Below are 19,693 nucleotides of genomic sequence, written 5' to 3'. Positions count from 1 at the left end.
CTGCCTGGGTTCGGGGCGCTTCTCCCCACGCCCCTGAGCCCAGAAGAGTCCTGGACAAGAAGCAAACCCCATAAGAATGCGAGGTCCCTGACAGCTAACTCTTCTAAAGGTTCCCCGTCGGGGATTCGAAGAATACTCACAGGTCATCTATAGTAAGTACCTCCCACCCCTGCATCACACCGGTGCCCCGTAACCTATGGAAGCCCTGGGAATCGATGGTGCTGCATTACCCATCTTTCCATCCTCCACCATCTCCTCCCTGCTCTTCTCTTCTTTGTGCGGGTGTCTTATCCTGTCACACCCCCAAGGGCTTTAACCTGCTCCCCTGCTCCAGGGGCGCAGAAGTCGTCTTACCTCCTGACCCTAGCCTGGGAGGTTGGCCCTGACCTGCCTTCCTCCTTCTCTGAGTGGGCTTGCGGACTTCTGCTTGGCCAGGCAGGCTCGGCCAGCAGCCCTCTCACTGGGTTTTCCAAACGTGCGGAGCTTTCGGTTCTCAGGCACCTTTAGCTACAAGGCACGTGGACCAGAAGTCCTTTTGTGGTCTAACCACCTTGAGGGGGAAATGCACCACTGATTCTTCCAGTACTCTTACTGGAAGGAAAAAAAAGTCTGGAGAAAATATGAACAATGGGGCTTCCTAGGACAGACTTGGGCGGCTGCCTTTGGGGCACTTGGTGTCAACTGGAAGACAGGTGCTCTCCACAGGCCCTTCCCAGCTCGGGCTGAACGCTCAGGGATTGCCAAGGACAATTTCCGTTACCTGGAGAAGAGGTAACTGTGGACAAGCCAAATCAGAAACTCAGCATCGCTCTTTAACAAGCTTCCAAGCTCCCAGTATGAGCAGAGGCCAGGCCACCCCTCAGTGAAAACACTGAAAGCGGGGAGAGGTGGCATTCACTTTTTTCTACCATAAAACTTCCCCTGGGTAGAAGAAAGCAACAGTCCCGCAGTTATTTCTCCTCTTCCCTTCCCGTCAAGAAGATGCATGTGTGCAGCGGAAGGAAGCACTGCTGTGCAGTTAGTACATACCATCGCCTGGGACCTAGTCAGAGGAAAGCAATGCAGGCGGCGTGAGAGGCAAGAGGGGCGAGGAGAGAAGCGGGGACAGAAACTAGACTTACTTTCAACAGAAGCAACACAGTCGAAACAGTTTTGTCTATCTTAAGCCCAAATCCTTCCCAACTTCCCCCCTGAAAGAAGCATAATCCCCGAGTGGGGAAGCACTCTTTTTGAATCCATCCTTTCTCCAGTCAGCTACAAGGCTGCAAAATGCAGCGAGAAGGGGTTTCTTATCATTCCCCTTCCCACCACGAGATGGCCTCTTCTGGGCGAGGTGGTGAGCCCCCTCTGCAGGTGCACGGTCCTTTCTTAAGCATCTAAGGATAAGCCAGAGCAAATGCAAGTGCATTCTGAAACCACAGGCCCATCTTAAACCAAAATCCTATCCAATAGTGTTCTCCTATCCCAAAGCCTAGCTGACCCTACACTGTCTTACTGCTAAAAATGCATCTTTGGAAATGTATTTGCAGAAAGAGAACAAAAGCCTTCACAAAGGTCCCCATCTTATGCTCTCATTCACAAAAAGGTGCTTTTTCACCTAAGTGAAAAACAGCCTTTAGCAGGAGAACGACTGGAGTTCTCCTCCCGTGCACTCGCCAGCTTTTGGTCTGGGAAGGAAGGCAACGTGGCAAGGCGAGAAGTTTTAAGTAAAGTTTCCAAGGCTGCGTTTGGCTGAAACGGGTGTCAGTAGGTACAGGAGACCTGCACCCATGAGGAGCTGAGAGCTGGATGCTGGTGTCAAAGTCCAAGAGAAGCATGCAGATTTAAGAGGGGTGACAATTAGAGGCGGCTCTGATGAAGCATAGCATGTTGAATACCAGAATTCTGCTCCGGGGTCCCCAGAGTCTCAACGGGGTACAGAGTGAAACTCTGAAGTGTCTCTCAAACTGTCAAATCAAACTGTCAAACAAAATGCAGACAACAGCATCAACTTGACTTTCTTGCACCGTTATTTACCATTCCTACCCTATCATTTTCTCACCAGAGCCTCAGGCTCCAATCCTTTGGGGGACGTTGGGGGGCCAAGGCAGAGAGAACACTAGGGGTGGCAGCGGAGAGCAAGGTTCCGTCTGGGAGCGACACAGCCGTTCCTGAGGGCTCCGCCTTGGAACATTTATGCCCTGTTTCCACTGCTATTTGTATCTGTAGGAAACCACATGAGCCTCACATACCCCAGTTATGAGAACATATAAATACCAGGGAGACTCATTTGTGAATAATGATTTTTAAGAAAACATTTGAAACTGTTCCCAAGGGCAGGACACAAAGACGCACAGTACTGGTGAGGAGAGCGAGGCAGACGACACAGAAGCCTTGCAAGCTGCCCGGACGCAACCACGCCAGGTCCTCGGTCGGGGGCCTGCTCACCGCTGCTCAGGGGGACAAGCCAGAATTCACAGGCCAGCTTTTTGGCCATGGAGAACTGGTACCCCCAGAGGCAGGCTCTACTGATTCCCCTGTAGGCAGTGAGCGTGATGACGTCGTCAGCACCTCCCCAGAGCTAACGAGCTGTGGAGTTGTGTACGGAATGCGGGGTTAGATGGAACCCTACCAACGTGCCCAAGATGACACTGAATACACACGGGAACACACAACTTTCACAATCACCGCTGGAATCACAATAAAGCTTTGTTCATTCACACAAACATCCGGTTAAAGCTCAGGAGTTTAAAATTTAACAGTTGAAATCCATCAGCAAATGGAAAAATGCCATTTGTAAACCGGGAGATGTAGTTTCTGTCTGAGAGAACCTAAACGTCCTTAACCAGAACAGAGCCTATACTGGGCCAAAAGGCAGAAGGGCTGATCATTCCAGAACCTTGGTGGGCCACAGGCCTTGGGCCATCCATTCCCATCTGGGCCGTGAGTTGACGGGTGACCCAGGGAATGAGGGGGGAGCTGCCGTAAGCCCTGGGCGCATTTTTAAATTTTAAATTTTTTAAATTTTAAATTTTTGTAAATTTCCCCAGAAGCTGCCTAACAACGCAGCCGGAGGCAGGGCGGTGACCCCTTACCCCAGCCGGCAGCCTTGCTCTCAAGGGTGAACCGCCTGAGAACTTTCTCATGCTCAGTCAAGATGGTTCTTTGCAAAGGGTTTAAGCTGACACTCCGTGACAACTCTGACTTTCTCAGGCTCTCTGCAGAACACTGCTGAGACGCCAGGAAAACCACAGCTCAAGAGGCCTTCCCGCTCTTTCGGCCCGGAGTCCATCATCACCCCCACTCGCGAGTCCGACAGCACATCAGCCTGCAAGCCTGGCCTGGGGGCTGGAGCGGGGAGCGCAGCCACCCACCCAGGGGGAGGAGGACGGTGCAGCGATGCCAGGACGGTGGTGGAGGCTCCAGGAGCAGCCCGCCTCCCACACTCACGAGGGGGCGGGGCTTCTCTCTGCCTCTGTCTGGACCCGCGTCCTCGCTGGGAAGCTTCCGAGGCTACGGTGCGCCCTGAGAATGAGCAACTGTTTTCCTCCCAGTCTCTAGGACATCGAGCCTTTCCAGAGGGTGAGGGCCTGTCCTGAGGTCAGGGTGACGGAGCTGTCCGGCTCCACAGATCCCCGCAGTACTGGGGTGGCCAAGACCCAGCTCAGGCCCCCGCCTCCGGAGAAAGCCAGACTCCCGGCTGCGGCTCCCTGATCCTGTGCGCGGGAAAGAGATCACGCCGAGGATCCGTGCTCTACACACGGCACCGGAGCAGGTGCGGACACGCCGGGGGCCAGTTTCACGGCCCGACTTGGGCGAGGACTTGGGTCTGGACAGCTGGTGGGAGGGTGCGCGCCACGCTTCTGGCTCAGTTTTATTTTTTCTGCCTTCTTCTCCCATTTGCTGAACTTACTTTCATGCTGCTTCACTTACTTTAATGCCACTTTTCATCTGCTGTGTTTGTGGATTTGGGTAAGCTGCCTTTTTAAAAACATTTTGGAAGAAGGAAGATTTGAAAAAATATGGGGATCACTGTTACTGACTTCTCGTACAATTTTACCAACCCTGAAAAAACTAATACATTTTTTTCATTCTTCTGAACTTTTAAAAAACACAAAACACTGACTTTTTAAAATGGAATTGGCTTAACTCTGGCTGTTTCTTATCCCAAGTTCCAAAGAATCATTCAAAGCTCAAATAATCTATTTCTGAGGCCTTGAGTAGTCAGGGAGTCACTTCCGTTTGCTGTAAGGGCCACCTGGGCTTGGGAACCGCTCTCTAGACGGGAAGCAGGGATGAGACAGAAGCAGCTGCCTGGAGGCCACCAAGCCCAGGAGAAGAGGCTGGGACGCCCCGGCCAGGGGCCCATCAGCCTGGCCTTGCTGGGACCTGCGCAACCTCTGATCCCAGGACCCGAGGCCTGGGAGCCGGCCAAAGGGTGCCCTTCACGTGCCAAGCCATTCCTGAAGTGGAGAGGAACACGACAGCGCCCACGGCCGCGTGAGGGAAGCGCCTGGCGGCTGACTTGATAAGATTCGATGTAGGTCCGAGCAGTGAGCCAGACGCTGCAGCTGCCCAAGGGCAGAACCACCCGTTCTACTTACCATGATAACGGAGACCCCGGTGGTGGTGCTGTTCTGTTTGGGGAGCGCGTTATTAAAGTGCTGTTTGAGTTTACCTGTTACTTCAGCCTGCATATTATTCTCCTGGGAGGCATCGTCCTACAGGAAAGAATCAAATACACTGCCTTTGATTCTCACGTCTATGTTGTCTCTTCCTCAGCAGTCACACACCAGCCGTCACCACCACCATCTCCTCCTAAATGGGCCCATCTGAGCCACAAGGTCGGGGGAACAATCTAAGTGAAGTAATTAGAAATGATTACCATTATTCACCAGTCCCCTGCCCTCGGAAAGACCCTCTGCCATTCACCTCCCTCCTTAGGTCTGAAGGGGGCCGAGGAGAGGGCAGAGGTCCCAGTGGCACAAGGACATTCTACAGGGTTCTGAGACCCTCCCCCCGCAGCACAAATGCCACCTAATTTAGTATAGAGCCCTCCCACGGAAACATCAACATTCATGAACAGTTTATCATTTTAATCAAGAATGCAGGTAGCTGTTAGTTCTGATCGCTCATTTAAAAAATACGGCATGTCAGCTACTTGGCCCAAGATCCAAGTCACTTAGCAGGACCCAGAGAATTTGAACGGAAAGGTCGGGACGTGTGGGACAGTGGGTGGCAGAGGGGCCTGGGGAGCCAAAGTCAGCAAAAGCCGCTGAATTAACGTCACTGTCCCTGAGCCTCCAGGACTGAGGGGGACGCAGCCTCTCCTGCTGTTGCCATTTCGTGGATCGTGTTTACCACGAGCCCAGAGCCACTGCCCAAGCTCAGAGAAATTCCAGGCAACGTCACACATCCTCTGCCTGTCTCTGGCAGGACCGCATCCCAGCCACGCCACCTGCAGCAGGAGTGCTCCTGGGACCATGTGCCATGAAGACAGAGACCAGGGTCTGACACAGGCTCATCTCTGGGCAAATCCTAAAAACTCTCAAACCCCAGGATGACAGAAAAAGCTCCTTAGAGAGCATCCTGGCCAAACCCTTCTTCTCACAGATAAGGAAACTGAGGCCCAGGAAGGGACAGTGACGTGCCAGGTCACTCACAGAGCGGGATCCTGGTGCCAACCGCTTTCTCCCAGAGAAGTGACTTCATGCTACTTGCTCATTAGAGAAAACAGACATTTAATCCTCCACGGAACTTGGATGCAGAACTTTGCCTGCGCAAAAGCCCTGGCGAGGAAGCACGCTGTTGGCCACAGGACACAGAGATGTTGGTTCCCCGGGGACGTGGGGTACTTACTGATACCCAGGGGTGACTCAGGATCTGTCCCGCAGTGCACCGCGCTTCAACGTTTACCTGAAGCATTTGACTGATTAATTCCTGGAAAGAAATAAAGAAGGTGATAGAGCAGGCGACAGGGGGTAATTCCAGCATCAACACAGAAATCTTGAGTTTGCACCAAGTACTTCAAAGAACAGCCAACACAGCTGCTCAGCCGTTTGAATGCAAAAGCTATTATCACCTCCACTGCCCGTGCCTAGGAGGCAATTACGCAGACACAGCTGCCTCGTGTCAGCGGCACTGAGAGAGGAAGAGGTCTCTCCCGAATCTACATTAAACCCAAGATGTTCTCTCCTAAGAGTTCCGGCCATTGTCATCATTCCACAGCGCAGAACTGCAGTGCTGCTCCTTTTGGCAATTCAGCACGTCTCACAAATCTACCCCTACAGTCTGACGGGTGTCCGTAACACATTTCTTGAATAAATGAAAGAACAAACGTTTAGGGCTTAGAGGAGCACAGGAGGACGGTAGCGGCAAACTGGGACGACAGCCAGTCCAGCTTTCAGAATTTGGTTAAGCATTTCAGAGACCACACTGAGGAAGGAACTTAATGAAGAACCACACATTACAAGTCAAGACAGGGGCTTCCCTGGTGGCGCAGTGGTTGAGAGTCCGCCTGCCGATGCAGGGGACACGGGTTCGTGCCCCGGTCCGGGAAGATCCCACATGCCGCGGAGCGGCTGGGCCCGTGAGCCATGGCCACTGAGCCTGCACGTCCAGAGCCTGTGCTCCGCAAGGGGAGAGGCCACAACAGTGAGAGGCCCGTGTACCACAAAAAAAAGAAAAAAAAAAAAAAAAAGTCAAGACAGACACGGAGCTCAACACCAAGTGCTGCTACAGCCCCACACAATGGGTGAGGACCCTCAACACGACGCAACCCCTAGAAACGGGCCTGGATGGGTACCTTGGCTGAGTCTGTGATGTTGTCCCAGTAGGGGGCCGGAAACTCTAGCTTCCCAGCCAAGATCTGGTCGAAGAGATCTTCCTGGAGATTGTTCTCACTAAGTCAGTGATGGAGAAACAGAGAAAGAGTCAGAGTCACCATACAGTTTTTAACAAAATGCTCATGGGAAGGCGGGGAAGGAGCCCAGTCTCTCTGGCTTGGGCATTTCATAGCTCAGCTGTGGATCTCAACTGCATTTGGGATGACACTCTCTCCCTTTTAGACAAAGAACCGAAGAACATTTCCGGCCTGGGAATCACAGAGAAAGAGGGAGGTGTGTGTGTGTGTGGGGAGAGGTGGGGAGAGATGGGGAGAGATGGGGGGGAGGGAGGGGGGAGGGAAAGAGAGGATGAGGGAGAGGGGGAGGGGGGAGGGAGAGAGGGGGAAGAGAGGGAGCGGGGAGAGAGAAGAGACAAAGATGCAAGAACTTTGTTCAGTGGGTACAGGGTTTCAACGTGGAAAGACGAAGATGTTCCAGAGATGGACGGTAGTGATGGCTGTACAACATTGTAAGTGTACTTAATACCACCTAACCGTTAAAACTATACATTTAAAAATGGTTTAAATGATAAATTTTATGTTACATATATTTTTCCATGATAAAAAAAGACTCAAGAAAAAAATGGCATCCACAAATGATGTAAATCCTCATTTCAGCAAAAAAACAAGCTCAGCACCTGCCCTCAGTCTCTCGTGGTAGTAAGAGGGGAAAAGCAGCACATTTGAGTCAGATCTCCTTGTCCTTCCTCTTTCTACTCTTCCAAGAAAACAGCCAAAGATCAGTGAAGCAGCCAACATATGAAAACATCACAAGGAGTTCAGAATCTGGATAAACATTCATGACACAATGTGCTCCCCGCTTTGGAACTTGCCTTTCATTGAAGCTCAGTCCGAGACAAAGAGCCCATCCAAGGACATCGACTAGAACTGCACGGTTGAGGCAAACCCACCTCGCCACCCCTGGGTGAACGTACCTCCCCACCCTGTGCCTACCTGCACACACAGCCGCTGCCTACAGGATAAACGATGACTTGACTTTTTATGGATGGCGCCATGGAAACACTGCTGGGAAAAATTCAGGAAGCTGGGCATCCCCTACCTCCCAGAAAACTGCATCTCCACGGCCACAGAGCCCCTTCCCTTGGTGGGCACGTCAATGGCCCGAGTGAGAACACAGTCATTGGCTTTCTAGGCCATCACAAAGCCCTAGGAGAAAACTCAGGATGCACTGCTGGGGTCAAGATCAAAATCCAGGAGCGAAGTTCCGTCTCACTCGGCAAGGGTGCAGCATTCCTCCCGGAGCTCCCGACAGGCTCCCTGCAGCCTACTTACTGCTCAGGGTGCTCACGTGGGACCCTGCCCAGCCTTCTGGACAGGAGGCTCCTCATGCTACCAGCCCTCCAGGGTCTGCAAGGGCAAGTGTGGTGTCCCTAGAAATACATCACTCCGGGGAGTGTCCAGCGACAAGTTTGGGGGCTGTGTGATGAGGTGGCTGCCTCGTTCCTGTTCTAAGAGAAAAGAGTAGAGTTTGTGGGCCGGTGAACATTCATGACCTCTAACCAAGCCCAGCGGAATCGACACCACTGGTCCATGACATCTGGGTCATGCAGCACACGGAGGAGCACAAGTCAGGCCAGATCACCGGACGAGGCAAAAGATGCCCCCACCCACCTCGCTCTCCTAAAAAGTGATATTCTTGGAGTGAGCACAGACTCTTTCTAGGTGTCTAAGTATTTTCTTTCCTTTTCACTGTTACTTCTCTACTGATTTAATTCAGCTCAACTCTCCTTCAAAATGAGTAAAGGATGCATCTAAGAACACAATGGGATTTTACAGAAATCTTTAGAAAATTGGAGGACCCCAGGAGACAATGTTAGAAGGAGATAGAAAAAAGTCAGCCATTTCCAGAATTTGTTCTTTTTAGCCATTCTTGTCTATGACTGCACTCATCTCCTTTTTGGTATTTTTCTGGAATCTCGACTAGCTTATGTTCTTTTAATATCTATGGCTTTTATTTTGTTAACAAACAGCTAAAACATTGGGGGTGTGTCTGCAGGATTTAGGTCCTTGGCAAAACAGCCTAAGTCAACAACAAAACCCCAGGATCCTGGCAATTAGAATGGCACCCTCAGGACCCGTGCTGTGAACTGCAAGAGCTCTGGGAATTCCGGGCTGCCCTCAGAGAGCAGAGCTGAAGAGAATTTATCCTTCTTAGTAGTCACATAATAAAAGCCTCTCTGATTAAATCTTCCCTGGATTAACACATTTATACTGTACAATCTGGCTGAGATGCTTCAGGCACTTTTTAATTCTTAAATAGTACAGTGCTGTAAGTATGAAAATGCCCATTAAGAAAAACTTTGAAAACAGCAAAAGAGTCTGTGTACTACTCTTTCCAATGCCAAGTCATTAAAGGTCGAACGAGGTAACCTGAAAAAATGTTGTAAGCTATTTCACAAATGATGTGCAAACATCTGACTTCAAGGGGAGTATGTATGTGTTTGTCTTTAAAAGAAACATCAAATACCTCAGCATAGTCAGGCAAGTATTACTTGTCAGTGGCCCTAAGAACTGACTTGCTTAAGCAATAACTAAACTTCTAGTTGCCTCTGAAAAACCAACATCCTTCTCAGTAGCAATGAATCTGGTGTTGAAAAGACTGGAGGGAAAATATATGTCAGCCCAAGACTAAAGCCCAAAAACCCTAAAAGAAGAATGAGAGATGCTACAGTGAAAGAAGCTGAAACTGTCAATTCCAAGGAACAATTTTAATTAAAAAGCTTTGGGTGAAAATAATCTTTTGTAGAAAACAAATATTTTGAGATCTCTGTTTGAAGGCCTTTATTTTAGGTACAAATTTAAGTAGATAATCTGTCTTATACCATAGTCATTTATCATTCTTTAAAGGACCATTTCCATAATTTGCTATATATATATGATACATAAAATATATAAAAATAAATATATTTTATATTATAGAAGGTTATAAAATCTATCCAGAATGTCTCTGTACGCTGTGAAGATGTTTCTGTAACTAGTATTTAACATAATAGATTCTCTTTCATCACAACATGGTATGAAAGAGGGAAAACATTTTCAAAAGTAAGCTATCTAGAGTTGTAGGACCAGCTTCTGAATATAACATCTAAGGCAGCAGCTTTCAGAATGTAGTTTTACTGCTTTTGATTAGCCAGACTTATCTCAAGATCCCGCAAAGAAGCTTCTGTCCATTGGATAACAAGTCACAATAGATACATATTGTTCAATCTGAGTCTCACTTTTGTTAAAAAGTAAAAAGCAAAGTCAAAGAAAAAACTCCCAGGCTGCGCTGGCAAGTGGCAACACTAGAGGGAGTTGTGAGCACACATTCCTCTACAACTGATCCCTGATACCCTTTTCCAAGTGCTCTTAACTTGGGTTAACCAAGGAGGGAAACGCTACTGTAAATGGTCCTAGAATTACTTGCTATCAAAACCCACTACCCTAGGGGCTTCCCTGGTGGCGCAGTGGTTGAGAGTCCACCTGCCGATGCAGGGGACGCGGGTTCGTGCCCCGGTCCAGGACGATCCCACATGCCGCAGAGCGGCTGGGTCCGTGAGCCATGGCCGCTGAGCCTGCACGTCCGGAGCCTGTGCTCCACAACGGGAGAGGCCACAGCAGTGAGAGGCCCGCGTACCGCAAAAAAAATAAATAAACCCACTACCCTCTGCACTTGACTAGTTCCCAAAACAAGTCATCACTGAAACCAGCCAGGGCACAGTGTGACTGTAAAAATAGCCACGAATGATCCCCCTCCCTCTGTGTACACACTTAACCTTCTCCCACATTTACCCCAGGCTTAGCTATTTGATTTCGTTTGGTCAACGGGACATCAATGAAGAAATGTGCGGCAAGCAGAGACTTGGAAAGTGCTCTGGCTGCTTTGGGATATCCTGTATCCACCATCATGTGAAGCCCATGCTAGCCCGCCGGATGCTGAAAGGCACATGGCCAAGTCATATCTGTTTCCCAGCTGACACTGAGCCAACTACCAGGCATATGAGTGAGGCTACACTGGACCTCACGCCCCCACTGAGCCAGCCCAGAGCAGAAGAACTGCTCAATGGACTCACAGAATGATTTACACCCCTGCCTTTAGGGGGAGTTTGTTATTCAGCAAAAACTGATACGTCCAGTAATCCTACAGTCTGTATAACCCACCTGAGCAATGATCTTGATGGAAAACCATGATGTTGATGGCCAGATGGAAAGAACTTTCCACCTATAGAAACGTAACCCAGGCCACAAGGACAAGGTCCCACGCAAATGTCATATCTTTCACGAAACCTTTTGTGATTCCTAGCCCTCAACTCAGTATGCCCCCAACTTAGCATGACCTCATATGCTCAGTTATTCTACTTGATCAATATTCTCGCGATGTTTCTACACCAGAAGGCTCTCACAAGTAGAGACTGACATCTCTGTCATTCTTGTGTTTAGTGTCAGCAAAAAAAAAAAAACCTGTTCAACTCAATTAAAAATTGATCATTTAAAAAAGATAAACCTTTCAACTTTTCTGTATGTTTGAAAGCTTTCACAATAAAATGCGGGGTGGGGGGGTGTAATGGAATAAACTTATTTTTCACTTACTGACCGAATACTACAATGTAAACGCTATGGCCTCAGAGAATATGTTTTGTTCACCACTCGATTCCCAGCACTTAGAATAGTACCTGGCCCCTAGGAGCTACTCTACAAAGAGTTGTAAAATGAACAAAGAAGGGATTAAAAGGAAAAGAGCATTCAAGAAAACTCAGAGGAAAATCAAACATGCACCATTAGATGAACTTCTGCTTCAAAGTGTTCATTTGCCCCAAAGAGGGAGACAGAACTGATCAAAAGAGATGCTGTGTCAAAGCCCCACACGCCCCCTAGTCATGGACTGCTGGGTGCGAGTGCGCTCTGTGGACCCCAGCACACACCCCAACACCATGTGTGGCCACCAGGCGAGGTGCAGGGTCACCAAGGGTCAATCTGCTGTTCCCAGTTCTGTTTATGCCAAAAGTATTTGTAATTCTACTTAATATTATGTGAATGGACAAAATAAACTTAAAAAGAAAGAATTCCCTGTTTCTACAAGAACTAGGTCGAATGCTTTGCAAAGTGAGTTGTTTAAAAACTGCTGTTGAGGGCTTCCCTGGTGGCGCAGTGGTTGAGAGTCCGCCTGCCGATGCAGGGGACGCGGGTTCGTGCCCCGGTCCGGGAAGATCCCACATGCCGCAGAGCGGCTGGGCCCGTGAGCCATGGCCGCTGAGCCTGCGCGTCCGGAGCCTGTGCTCCTCAACGGGAGAGGCCACAGCAGTGAGAGGCCCGAATACCGCCAAAAAAAAAAAACTGCTGTTGAGGGGGCTTCCCTGGTTGCACAGTGGTTAAGAATCCGCCTGCCAATGCACGGGAAACGGGTTCGAGCCCTGGTCCAGGAAGATCCTACATGCCACGGAGCAAATAAGCCTGTGCGCCGCAACTACTGAGCCGGCACTCTATAGCCCACGAGCCACAACTACTGAACCAGTGCTCCTAGAGCCCGTGCTCCGCAACAAGAGAAGCCACCTCAGTGAGAAACCCGCTCACGGCAACAAAAAGTAGCCCCCGTCCTCAACAACTAGAGAAAGCATGTGCACAGCAACAAAGACCCAACACAGCCAAAAATAAATAAATAAATAAATTTATTAAAAAAAAAAAACAAAACCAAAAAACTGCTGTCGAAGAGACAACTCTTAAGAACTAGAAAAAGGCTTACCTGGAAGGATCAGATTGCTTCACAAGGATCTTTAAATCTATTCCTCTTGAAAAAGACTGAGAACGGAAATCATAGACACTGGACTATGGGTGTGTTTTACGGAAGAATGACCGCAGGAAACTCAGGGGACCAAACACAAAGCAAAGGCCTTGGCCTCACATCAAAAGTGTGGACAAGGAATATACATTAATAGGTTGTAAATTAAGATAAAAAAGTGAAAGGTATGTTTGTGTAATTTTTAACTGACATTTTTATTGAGCAGTTTCTGGTCCTGATTGTAGAATGTCTGTTTCCTGATCAAAGGGAGAGGGTTTACAATTCAAATATTGTCATTCAAAGAGCCACTGACCTTCGGAAGGGTGGGAATCCACAGAGCAGTATGTACGTGATCACGCCAGCTGCCCAAATGTCCACCTTCAGGCCATAGCTGGGGAAACAAAGTGGGTGGGAGGAGAGAAACAGTGATACTACTCCCAGGAACCCTGCACATTACTGGAGTACTTGCCTTTGTTTGTTAGGGAAAAAAGGCCTTTCGGTACCAAACTGCTCATTTCATGTAGAGGAATGAATTACCCTTTGGACAAAAGATGTCTGCTCTTCTCCCAACCTCACCACCATCTTGGGGACGCCAAGACTGGCCTTGGGACAGAAGTCCAGGCCTAGGGCTCTTGGAACTAGAAGCACAAACTCAAGCTCCTGGGATGAAAATCATGGTGCAGGTAACAGTCTCTCCTGCCCTCCACATTCCCAAGAGGCATGTGAATACACAGCAGCAGCAGCAGCAAAATATACCCTTTCCCAAAGTTAAAGCACTAACCCCAACCCCCAGGAGGCGTACCCGGTTTCAGCAATGATTTCTGGGGCCACATAAGTCGGGGTGCCACAGACTGTGTATAAAGGGCCTTCTACCACAGTGGCCAGCCCGAAGTCTCCCAGTTTCAAAGACTTGGTCCCATCAGGATATTCACACACCTGGAACAGAAACCAGCCAATAATCAGAAGTCTTTTTTTTTTTTTTTTTCTCAGTGATTGCAAGGGGGGGCCTTTGGAATTAGGCAGAAAGGACACAGATACATTTACTAACAAATCAAAAGAAATCTCTCCTTGTGATATTAACAGCATGGTTTATCTTTGTTGCTTCTTAAAGCTCTAATTTTTCTTTTTAGAGATTTTGCATGATTGTGTGAAATAGGAAAAAGACAATATTTCTACCTTTGCAAAAAGTTCCTTACCTAGGAGTATAATGAACATGTCTGCATGCTGAGGGGTGTAGGTGGCGGCTTACCTGGTTGGCTCGAGAGCCCTCTAGAACTTCTGTTGTGTGTTTCCTGAGCACTGGGGGGGAGGGGGGATGTGAGAGCCTCAGAAATGTTTAGGAAGTGTCCACTGAAGCGCTAGGTGGTCTCCAACTTGCATGTTTAGTTTAGAAAATAAAATGAGAACTTGTTCTCTAGACAATGATGAATATAAATATTACATAGGGGAGAACCCTGGAAATTTAGAAAGAAAATGACTTTGGGGATCAGACAGCCTGAGCTTGCATAACCAACCACTCCACCCATTTTCTGCTGATGTGACCTTTGAAAGTCTCTCACTCGCCCTGGGCAGGATTCTTCATCTGTGAAATGGGAGGACAGGGGTCCTTGGCTCACGGGGTTGGTGTGAGGATGAAATGAGATGAAGTACAGATCAGGACTTAATGAATGTTCCTTCCTTTCCTAGGACTGGCTGATTAGATCAGGTAAATCATCATCTTGGAAAAGGTTTAACAATGCTGATGAACATGCAACAACTTTTCTAGAAAGCACTGCAACCATACGTAAATTTCTTAATATCCTTCATAACCTCTGATCCTGTAAATCTACTTCTAAGAACCTGCTCTGAGGCAACAGAGATGGACCGAAAGGTTATACACAAGAATGCCAATATCAGAATTCATCTGTTTTTAAAAACTGGAAGCAACATAAATGGCCAACAGGGTAATGACTTAATAAATCATGGTAACTCCAATAAAAATGTTGAAAAAAAAAACCCAGACAAAAAAATAACCAAAAAAACATAAATCATGGTAAATCCCTACAATGAAATATTATACAGTCACTAATAAGCACACTTCAAATAAATATTAATCATGGGAAATATTTACTATATTACATAAAATTTTTTTAAATATTCAAAATTATATATATGCTGTGACACCCCAAAATGTTAAGTTTGTCTCTAGGTGGTAGCATTACAGGTTACTTTAATTTTCTTCTTTATACTTTTCAGTAGTTTCCAAAATGTTTACAATGAACATGTGCTGGTTCCATAATTCAGAAAAAATTAATTTTATATATAAGCAAACTTTCCTTATGGGATAAAAGTCCGGAAGTTACATTTCAAATGGATTGTTTTAGAAGCAAATGAGTGTGTGTGAGAACATAACTGAGATTTGACTGTGGGATTTTAACAAGCTGTCCATTTGCCTCTTGGACGTCCATTCTGAAAACACTCAATTTCAGAGGATAACTACAAAAACCTAACCTGTACTCACGTCATACCTTTCCTCTACTTTTACATTTTAAACATATTTTGTTTGTGTTTCCTTGTATTCTACCATGAACTGAATCAGGTTTTCATCTAAACCACTACTTACGAAAGGAAGTGAAAAATTTAGCAAATTACGTTTTTTCAAGATAAGCATGTTTACAACATCATCCATTAGTCTGCTACTTAATGAGGGGGATGATTTATAAACTCCTCAATAAAAAGACATCAAGAACCTACGGGCTTCCTCATGCCAGTGACCCCACCACCTTAATAGGCATTTTTTTAAGGATGACACTGAAATACCTTCCTAGCCTGTGATGTTCTCAGCAGTTTAAGAGGAGTATTTTTCACCTTAGTATTTTAATAACTGCTTCCATGTTGAGGTACTAAATACCCATGCGCAGCATGCCTCTTTATGACTTACAAGTTTCACAGGACTGATGATGAGGACTTGGAGCCCCTCACAGATAGTTATCATTCTGAGTCAGCCCACAACTCAGCAGAAACATATTCAAAGCTACTAATGAGGCTTCCCTGGTGGCGCAGTGGTTGAGAGTCCGCCTGCCGATGCAGGGGACGCGGGTTCGTGCCCCGGTCTGGGAAGATCCCACGTGCCGCGGAGCGGCTGGGCCCGTGAGCCATGGCCACTGAGCCTGCGCATCCGGAGCCTGTGCTCCGCAACAGGAGAGGCCACAGCAGTGAGAGGCCCGCGTACCACCAAAAAAAAAAAAAAAAAAAAAAAAAAGCTACTAATGATTCAGCCTAAAGCAACAGAAACCAGGTTCTTAGTCATGCTTAGTCTTAGGACGACTTTCCATCCGTTATGTTTAATATAAACATTAACAAGAACAATCTGAATTACAGTTAGAATTTATGATGCATTTACTGAAACCCAGACTTTAGAAATTCCCTGAGTAATTGCAGTGATAAGAACATTATAGCCAACATTATAATTCTAAATGTCTCTATCATGAGAGTAAAAAAAAAAAAAGTTTTGTTAATGTCATTTTGTTTTTACAACTTTAAAATACACTCATTAGGTACATTTTTTAAAAACAGTGTTTATTTTAGACATTCAATTTAGGGATGCCTAGGGGTATTTAAGTGTTGTCAGATACTCCGAAGTCCCAGAAGTCCCGTTTTTCACATCCCCTATAAGGAATTCAGAGTCAGATGCAGGAGTATAAATAGAAAGGGACTGAACAGTCTATAATCGTTGAATTATGTTTGGGCAAGTGGTACTCCTTGGCTAAACATCAAAAGGGAAGTGTCATAAGGGCCAGACAAGCCTGGAATAATAATATTTTATCTGATTCATCTCTCCCCAATGCTAGACACAAAGGCAAATATGTGGAAGAGAACGTAAGTAAATTTCAAATCTTAGCTGGAGATTCTCTTCAAAGCAGGAAAAAAAAAATATATATATATATACATCTATAAATCTACACATACACACACACACATTTATGACATTGCTGGGACTTCCCTGGTGGTGCAGTGGTTAAGAATCCTCCTGCCAACAGAGGGGGCACGGGTTCAATCCCTGGTCCAGGAAGATCCCACATGCTGCAGAGCAACTAAGCCCATGCACCACAACTAATGAGCCTGTGCTCTAGAGCCCACGAGCACAACTACTGAGGCCGTGTGCCATAACTACTGAAGCCCGCGTGCCTGGAGCCCGTGCTCCGCAGCAAGAGAAGCCACCGCAATGAGAAGCCTGCGCACCGCAACAAAGAGTAGCCCCGCTCGCCGCAACTAGAGAAAGCCCACGTGCAGCAACGAAAACCCAATGCAGCCAAAATTTTTTTTTTTAATTTATGACATTGTTTTAAGAAACTGACACGGACACACACACGTGGCTTTAAGAGACTGGTTTTAAGAAAGAGGTGGCTAAACGCACAGGGACTCCAAAGGCCTTCTGTTCTGGCAGAGAGTTCAGTTCTCCCCAGTAACGCGCATCCTCGCAGGACTTGGGAGATTCCAATATTTTCCTAAATGCTGTCTCACTGCACTACTATAGTCACCCTGCTGGACAATTAGGAAGAGAACTTTTGTTCCAATTTACAGATGAGGAAACTGAGGCTCAGAAAACTCAAGTTACAAGCAGGCAGCCAAGGGGGGGCTCCAAACAAGACCACTGCCGTCCACCGCACCCTCCTGCGTCTAAAAGCCTGCACGGCCTGCAGACTCTCGGTGAGATCTGAACAGCCACCACTGTGAGAACTCCAGCCCTGCGGTGCTCAAAGGGCCCACCACAAGCTGAGAGATGCTGTCAAAAGTTGCTCTCAGAATGCAAAACTGAAATATGTGAGAAATGCAGATCCCACATACAAAGTGAATGCCACAAGCTCTCTAAATAAAATGTCAGCATCATGATTTAGCAGGACTTCAAATATGAGAAACCAACCCTCTTCTCTCCCCTGCCCCCAGAACTCCTGGAAACGTGGAATTTATCACTGGTCTCTCATAGTTAACTCTGACAGGGCACCGCCAGGCTGTAACTCACGGCATTAATGGCCACCCCTGTGCTCCCTGACACGGTGACCCATACATCTCTGCTGGCAGGGGTTTAAATTATGACACTGCTGCCAGAGGAGGGGATGCAAATCAGATGTCTGAATGCTCTGGTGTTCAAAGACCCAATTCTCTTTTAGCGTAGCAAGAGGTTGGCAGTCCCTCTGCGTATTTCCTTTCAGTGCCTCGATGGTACTTTTTCACGCCAACCTGCTGACTCTATCTAGGATCAGCCGAGGGGTCCAGTTAGGTTTCCAAAGGCAGGCACATATTCTACTTGGATATGCGCAGCTAAGGGTCTCCAAAGCCTGACCCCACGGCCCTTTCACGTCACACATTAGCCTCATCCCGACATCAGTTTTATCATCTCCCTTCTCTGCCCTTTGGGCAGCACAGCGGGGTTAGAGCAGGTCTCGGAGTGGGGCGGACATTCATCCAGGTGGGGCAGGTGGGGCAGGTGGGGCAGGTGGGGCACTCGATTCCAATCTCCTGCCTACATTCTGAGACTCATCCTAACGGGGACTGATGTCTCCAACTGCTATCTTCCCTTGATGCGTAACAGCAGAAGAGGATGAGGGGCGGTTTTCTGAGATTCTGCATACAGTAAGGAACTGTGAGTGGAAAAGAGGGGAAATGGGGTGAGAACGGAATCAGTGAGCTGGGCAACAGGCACCCTCGGGTTTACGGGGAAGCTCACTCACCCCTCCGCCACCCTTCTCGCCGGCTGGGCCCCCACAGTCAGAGCCAGGCGGCGTGGGCACTGTGGTAACCACTAGTCCTCGGGCCCCGTGGCCCCGTGCTCTCAGAGAACGTCAATCACAGCGGCCACTGCGGTGACGTGGGCCGTGGAGAGCAGGGGCGTCCTCGTGAACACCTCGGCACTGTGTCTGGCTCCGCAGGGGGAAGCCTTGTCCCCTCTGACCCCGGCCAAGCTCCGTCAGTGGGGGAGGGGCGGGGCCAGCCCAGACCGCAGCCTCAAGGTGCAGAAGCAGCCCGTCGAGAGGAGGGAACCCCACGCCCTCACGTCCACCCAGGGGCCTGGCTTACCGCTGCCTCCATTCCTCCTTAGAGTTCACATAACACATCTTGTTTTATAGAGCAGGGGTGTTTACTTTCCTAATAGGAACAAACAGAAATGAAACATATTCCCTCAAGGCAGGAGACAGTAAGAAAAAAAACCTCACATACTTTTTAAGTGGACACTGGGAAGTTATCAAATGGTATTAACCAAAAGGCGAAATGGATACCCTGGATTAGCAGAAAGCCCCAGGATGGCCCCAAAGCCTAGTCCATTCAGTTGTTATTTGCTTGCTGGGCGTATGAGGCAGGCTGTGGAGACTTGTGTTTGAGGGCCAGCTGCTGGCGACCTCATGACCATGGTGGTCAGTCACCAGCCGTCTACCCACGTCCACTGTGTGCTTCCTCGGCCCTGGGGATATAAAGTAACCGAAACACAGACCTTGCCCCGTTAGTGCTTACGACCTAGAGAAGACAACAGACAAGTAAACGATAAAATCACTGCACCACGGCAAGTGCAGCAAAAACCAGAGGTGGCCATGACTGACTCTGCCCAGGGAGCCTGGGGTGATATCAAGAAGACAGGCCTCGGGCTTCCCTGGTGGCGCAGTGGTTGAGAGTCTGCCTGCCAATGCAGGGGATGCGGGTTCGTGCCCCGGTCTGGGAGGATCCCACATGCCACGGAGCGGCTGGGCCTGTGAGCCATGGCCGCTGAGCCTGCGCGTCCGGAGCCTGTGCTCCTCAACGGGAGAGGCCACAACAGTGAAAGGCCCGCGCACCGCAAAAAAAAAAACAAAAAAAACAAAAAGGAGACAGGCCTTGCTCAGTATCTTACAAGATGAACGTGTTTGCCACGTTGCTGGGGGAGAGGATGCTGCAAACAGAGACCAGTGTGGACACCAACGATGAGGTGTAATGCTGCTGAGGAAGTCAAGTCTTCACCAACTCCTGGACCCGGGGAAACCTGTGCTTGGATGCACACGATATGGGAGACTCAGATAGGCTCACCTGCCAAGCAGTAACGATGA

At 48.2% G+C, this 19,693-nt stretch overlaps 1 protein-coding gene across 4 annotated transcripts in view; it reads right to left on the bottom strand.

Annotated features, from left to right (window-relative positions):
• Positions 1-19,693, bottom strand: part of DCLK2 (doublecortin like kinase 2) — a 156,738-nt gene that overhangs the window by 1,410 nt on the left and 135,635 nt on the right. For all 4 annotated transcript variants that reach the window (XM_060012128.1, XM_060012129.1, XM_060012130.1 and 1 more), the window contains 5 exons: positions 13,441-13,574; positions 12,952-13,029; positions 6,785-6,881; positions 5,839-5,919; positions 4,584-4,700 (listed from right to left, as the gene is read on the bottom strand). In XM_060012128.1, coding sequence (XP_059868111.1) covers positions 4,584-4,700; positions 5,839-5,919; positions 6,785-6,881; positions 12,952-13,029; positions 13,441-13,574 — 507 coding nt within the window. The remainder of the gene's footprint in view (positions 1-4,583; positions 4,701-5,838; positions 5,920-6,784; positions 6,882-12,951; positions 13,030-13,440; positions 13,575-19,693) is intronic.

Source organism: Delphinus delphis, chromosome 5 (genome assembly GCF_949987515.2).
Source record: "Delphinus delphis chromosome 5, mDelDel1.2, whole genome shotgun sequence".
NCBI classification, from domain to species: domain Eukaryota; kingdom Metazoa; phylum Chordata; class Mammalia; order Artiodactyla; family Delphinidae; genus Delphinus; species Delphinus delphis.
Note: the sequence above shows the minus strand (reverse complement) of the source record. Positions and strands in the feature narration are given on the sequence as shown.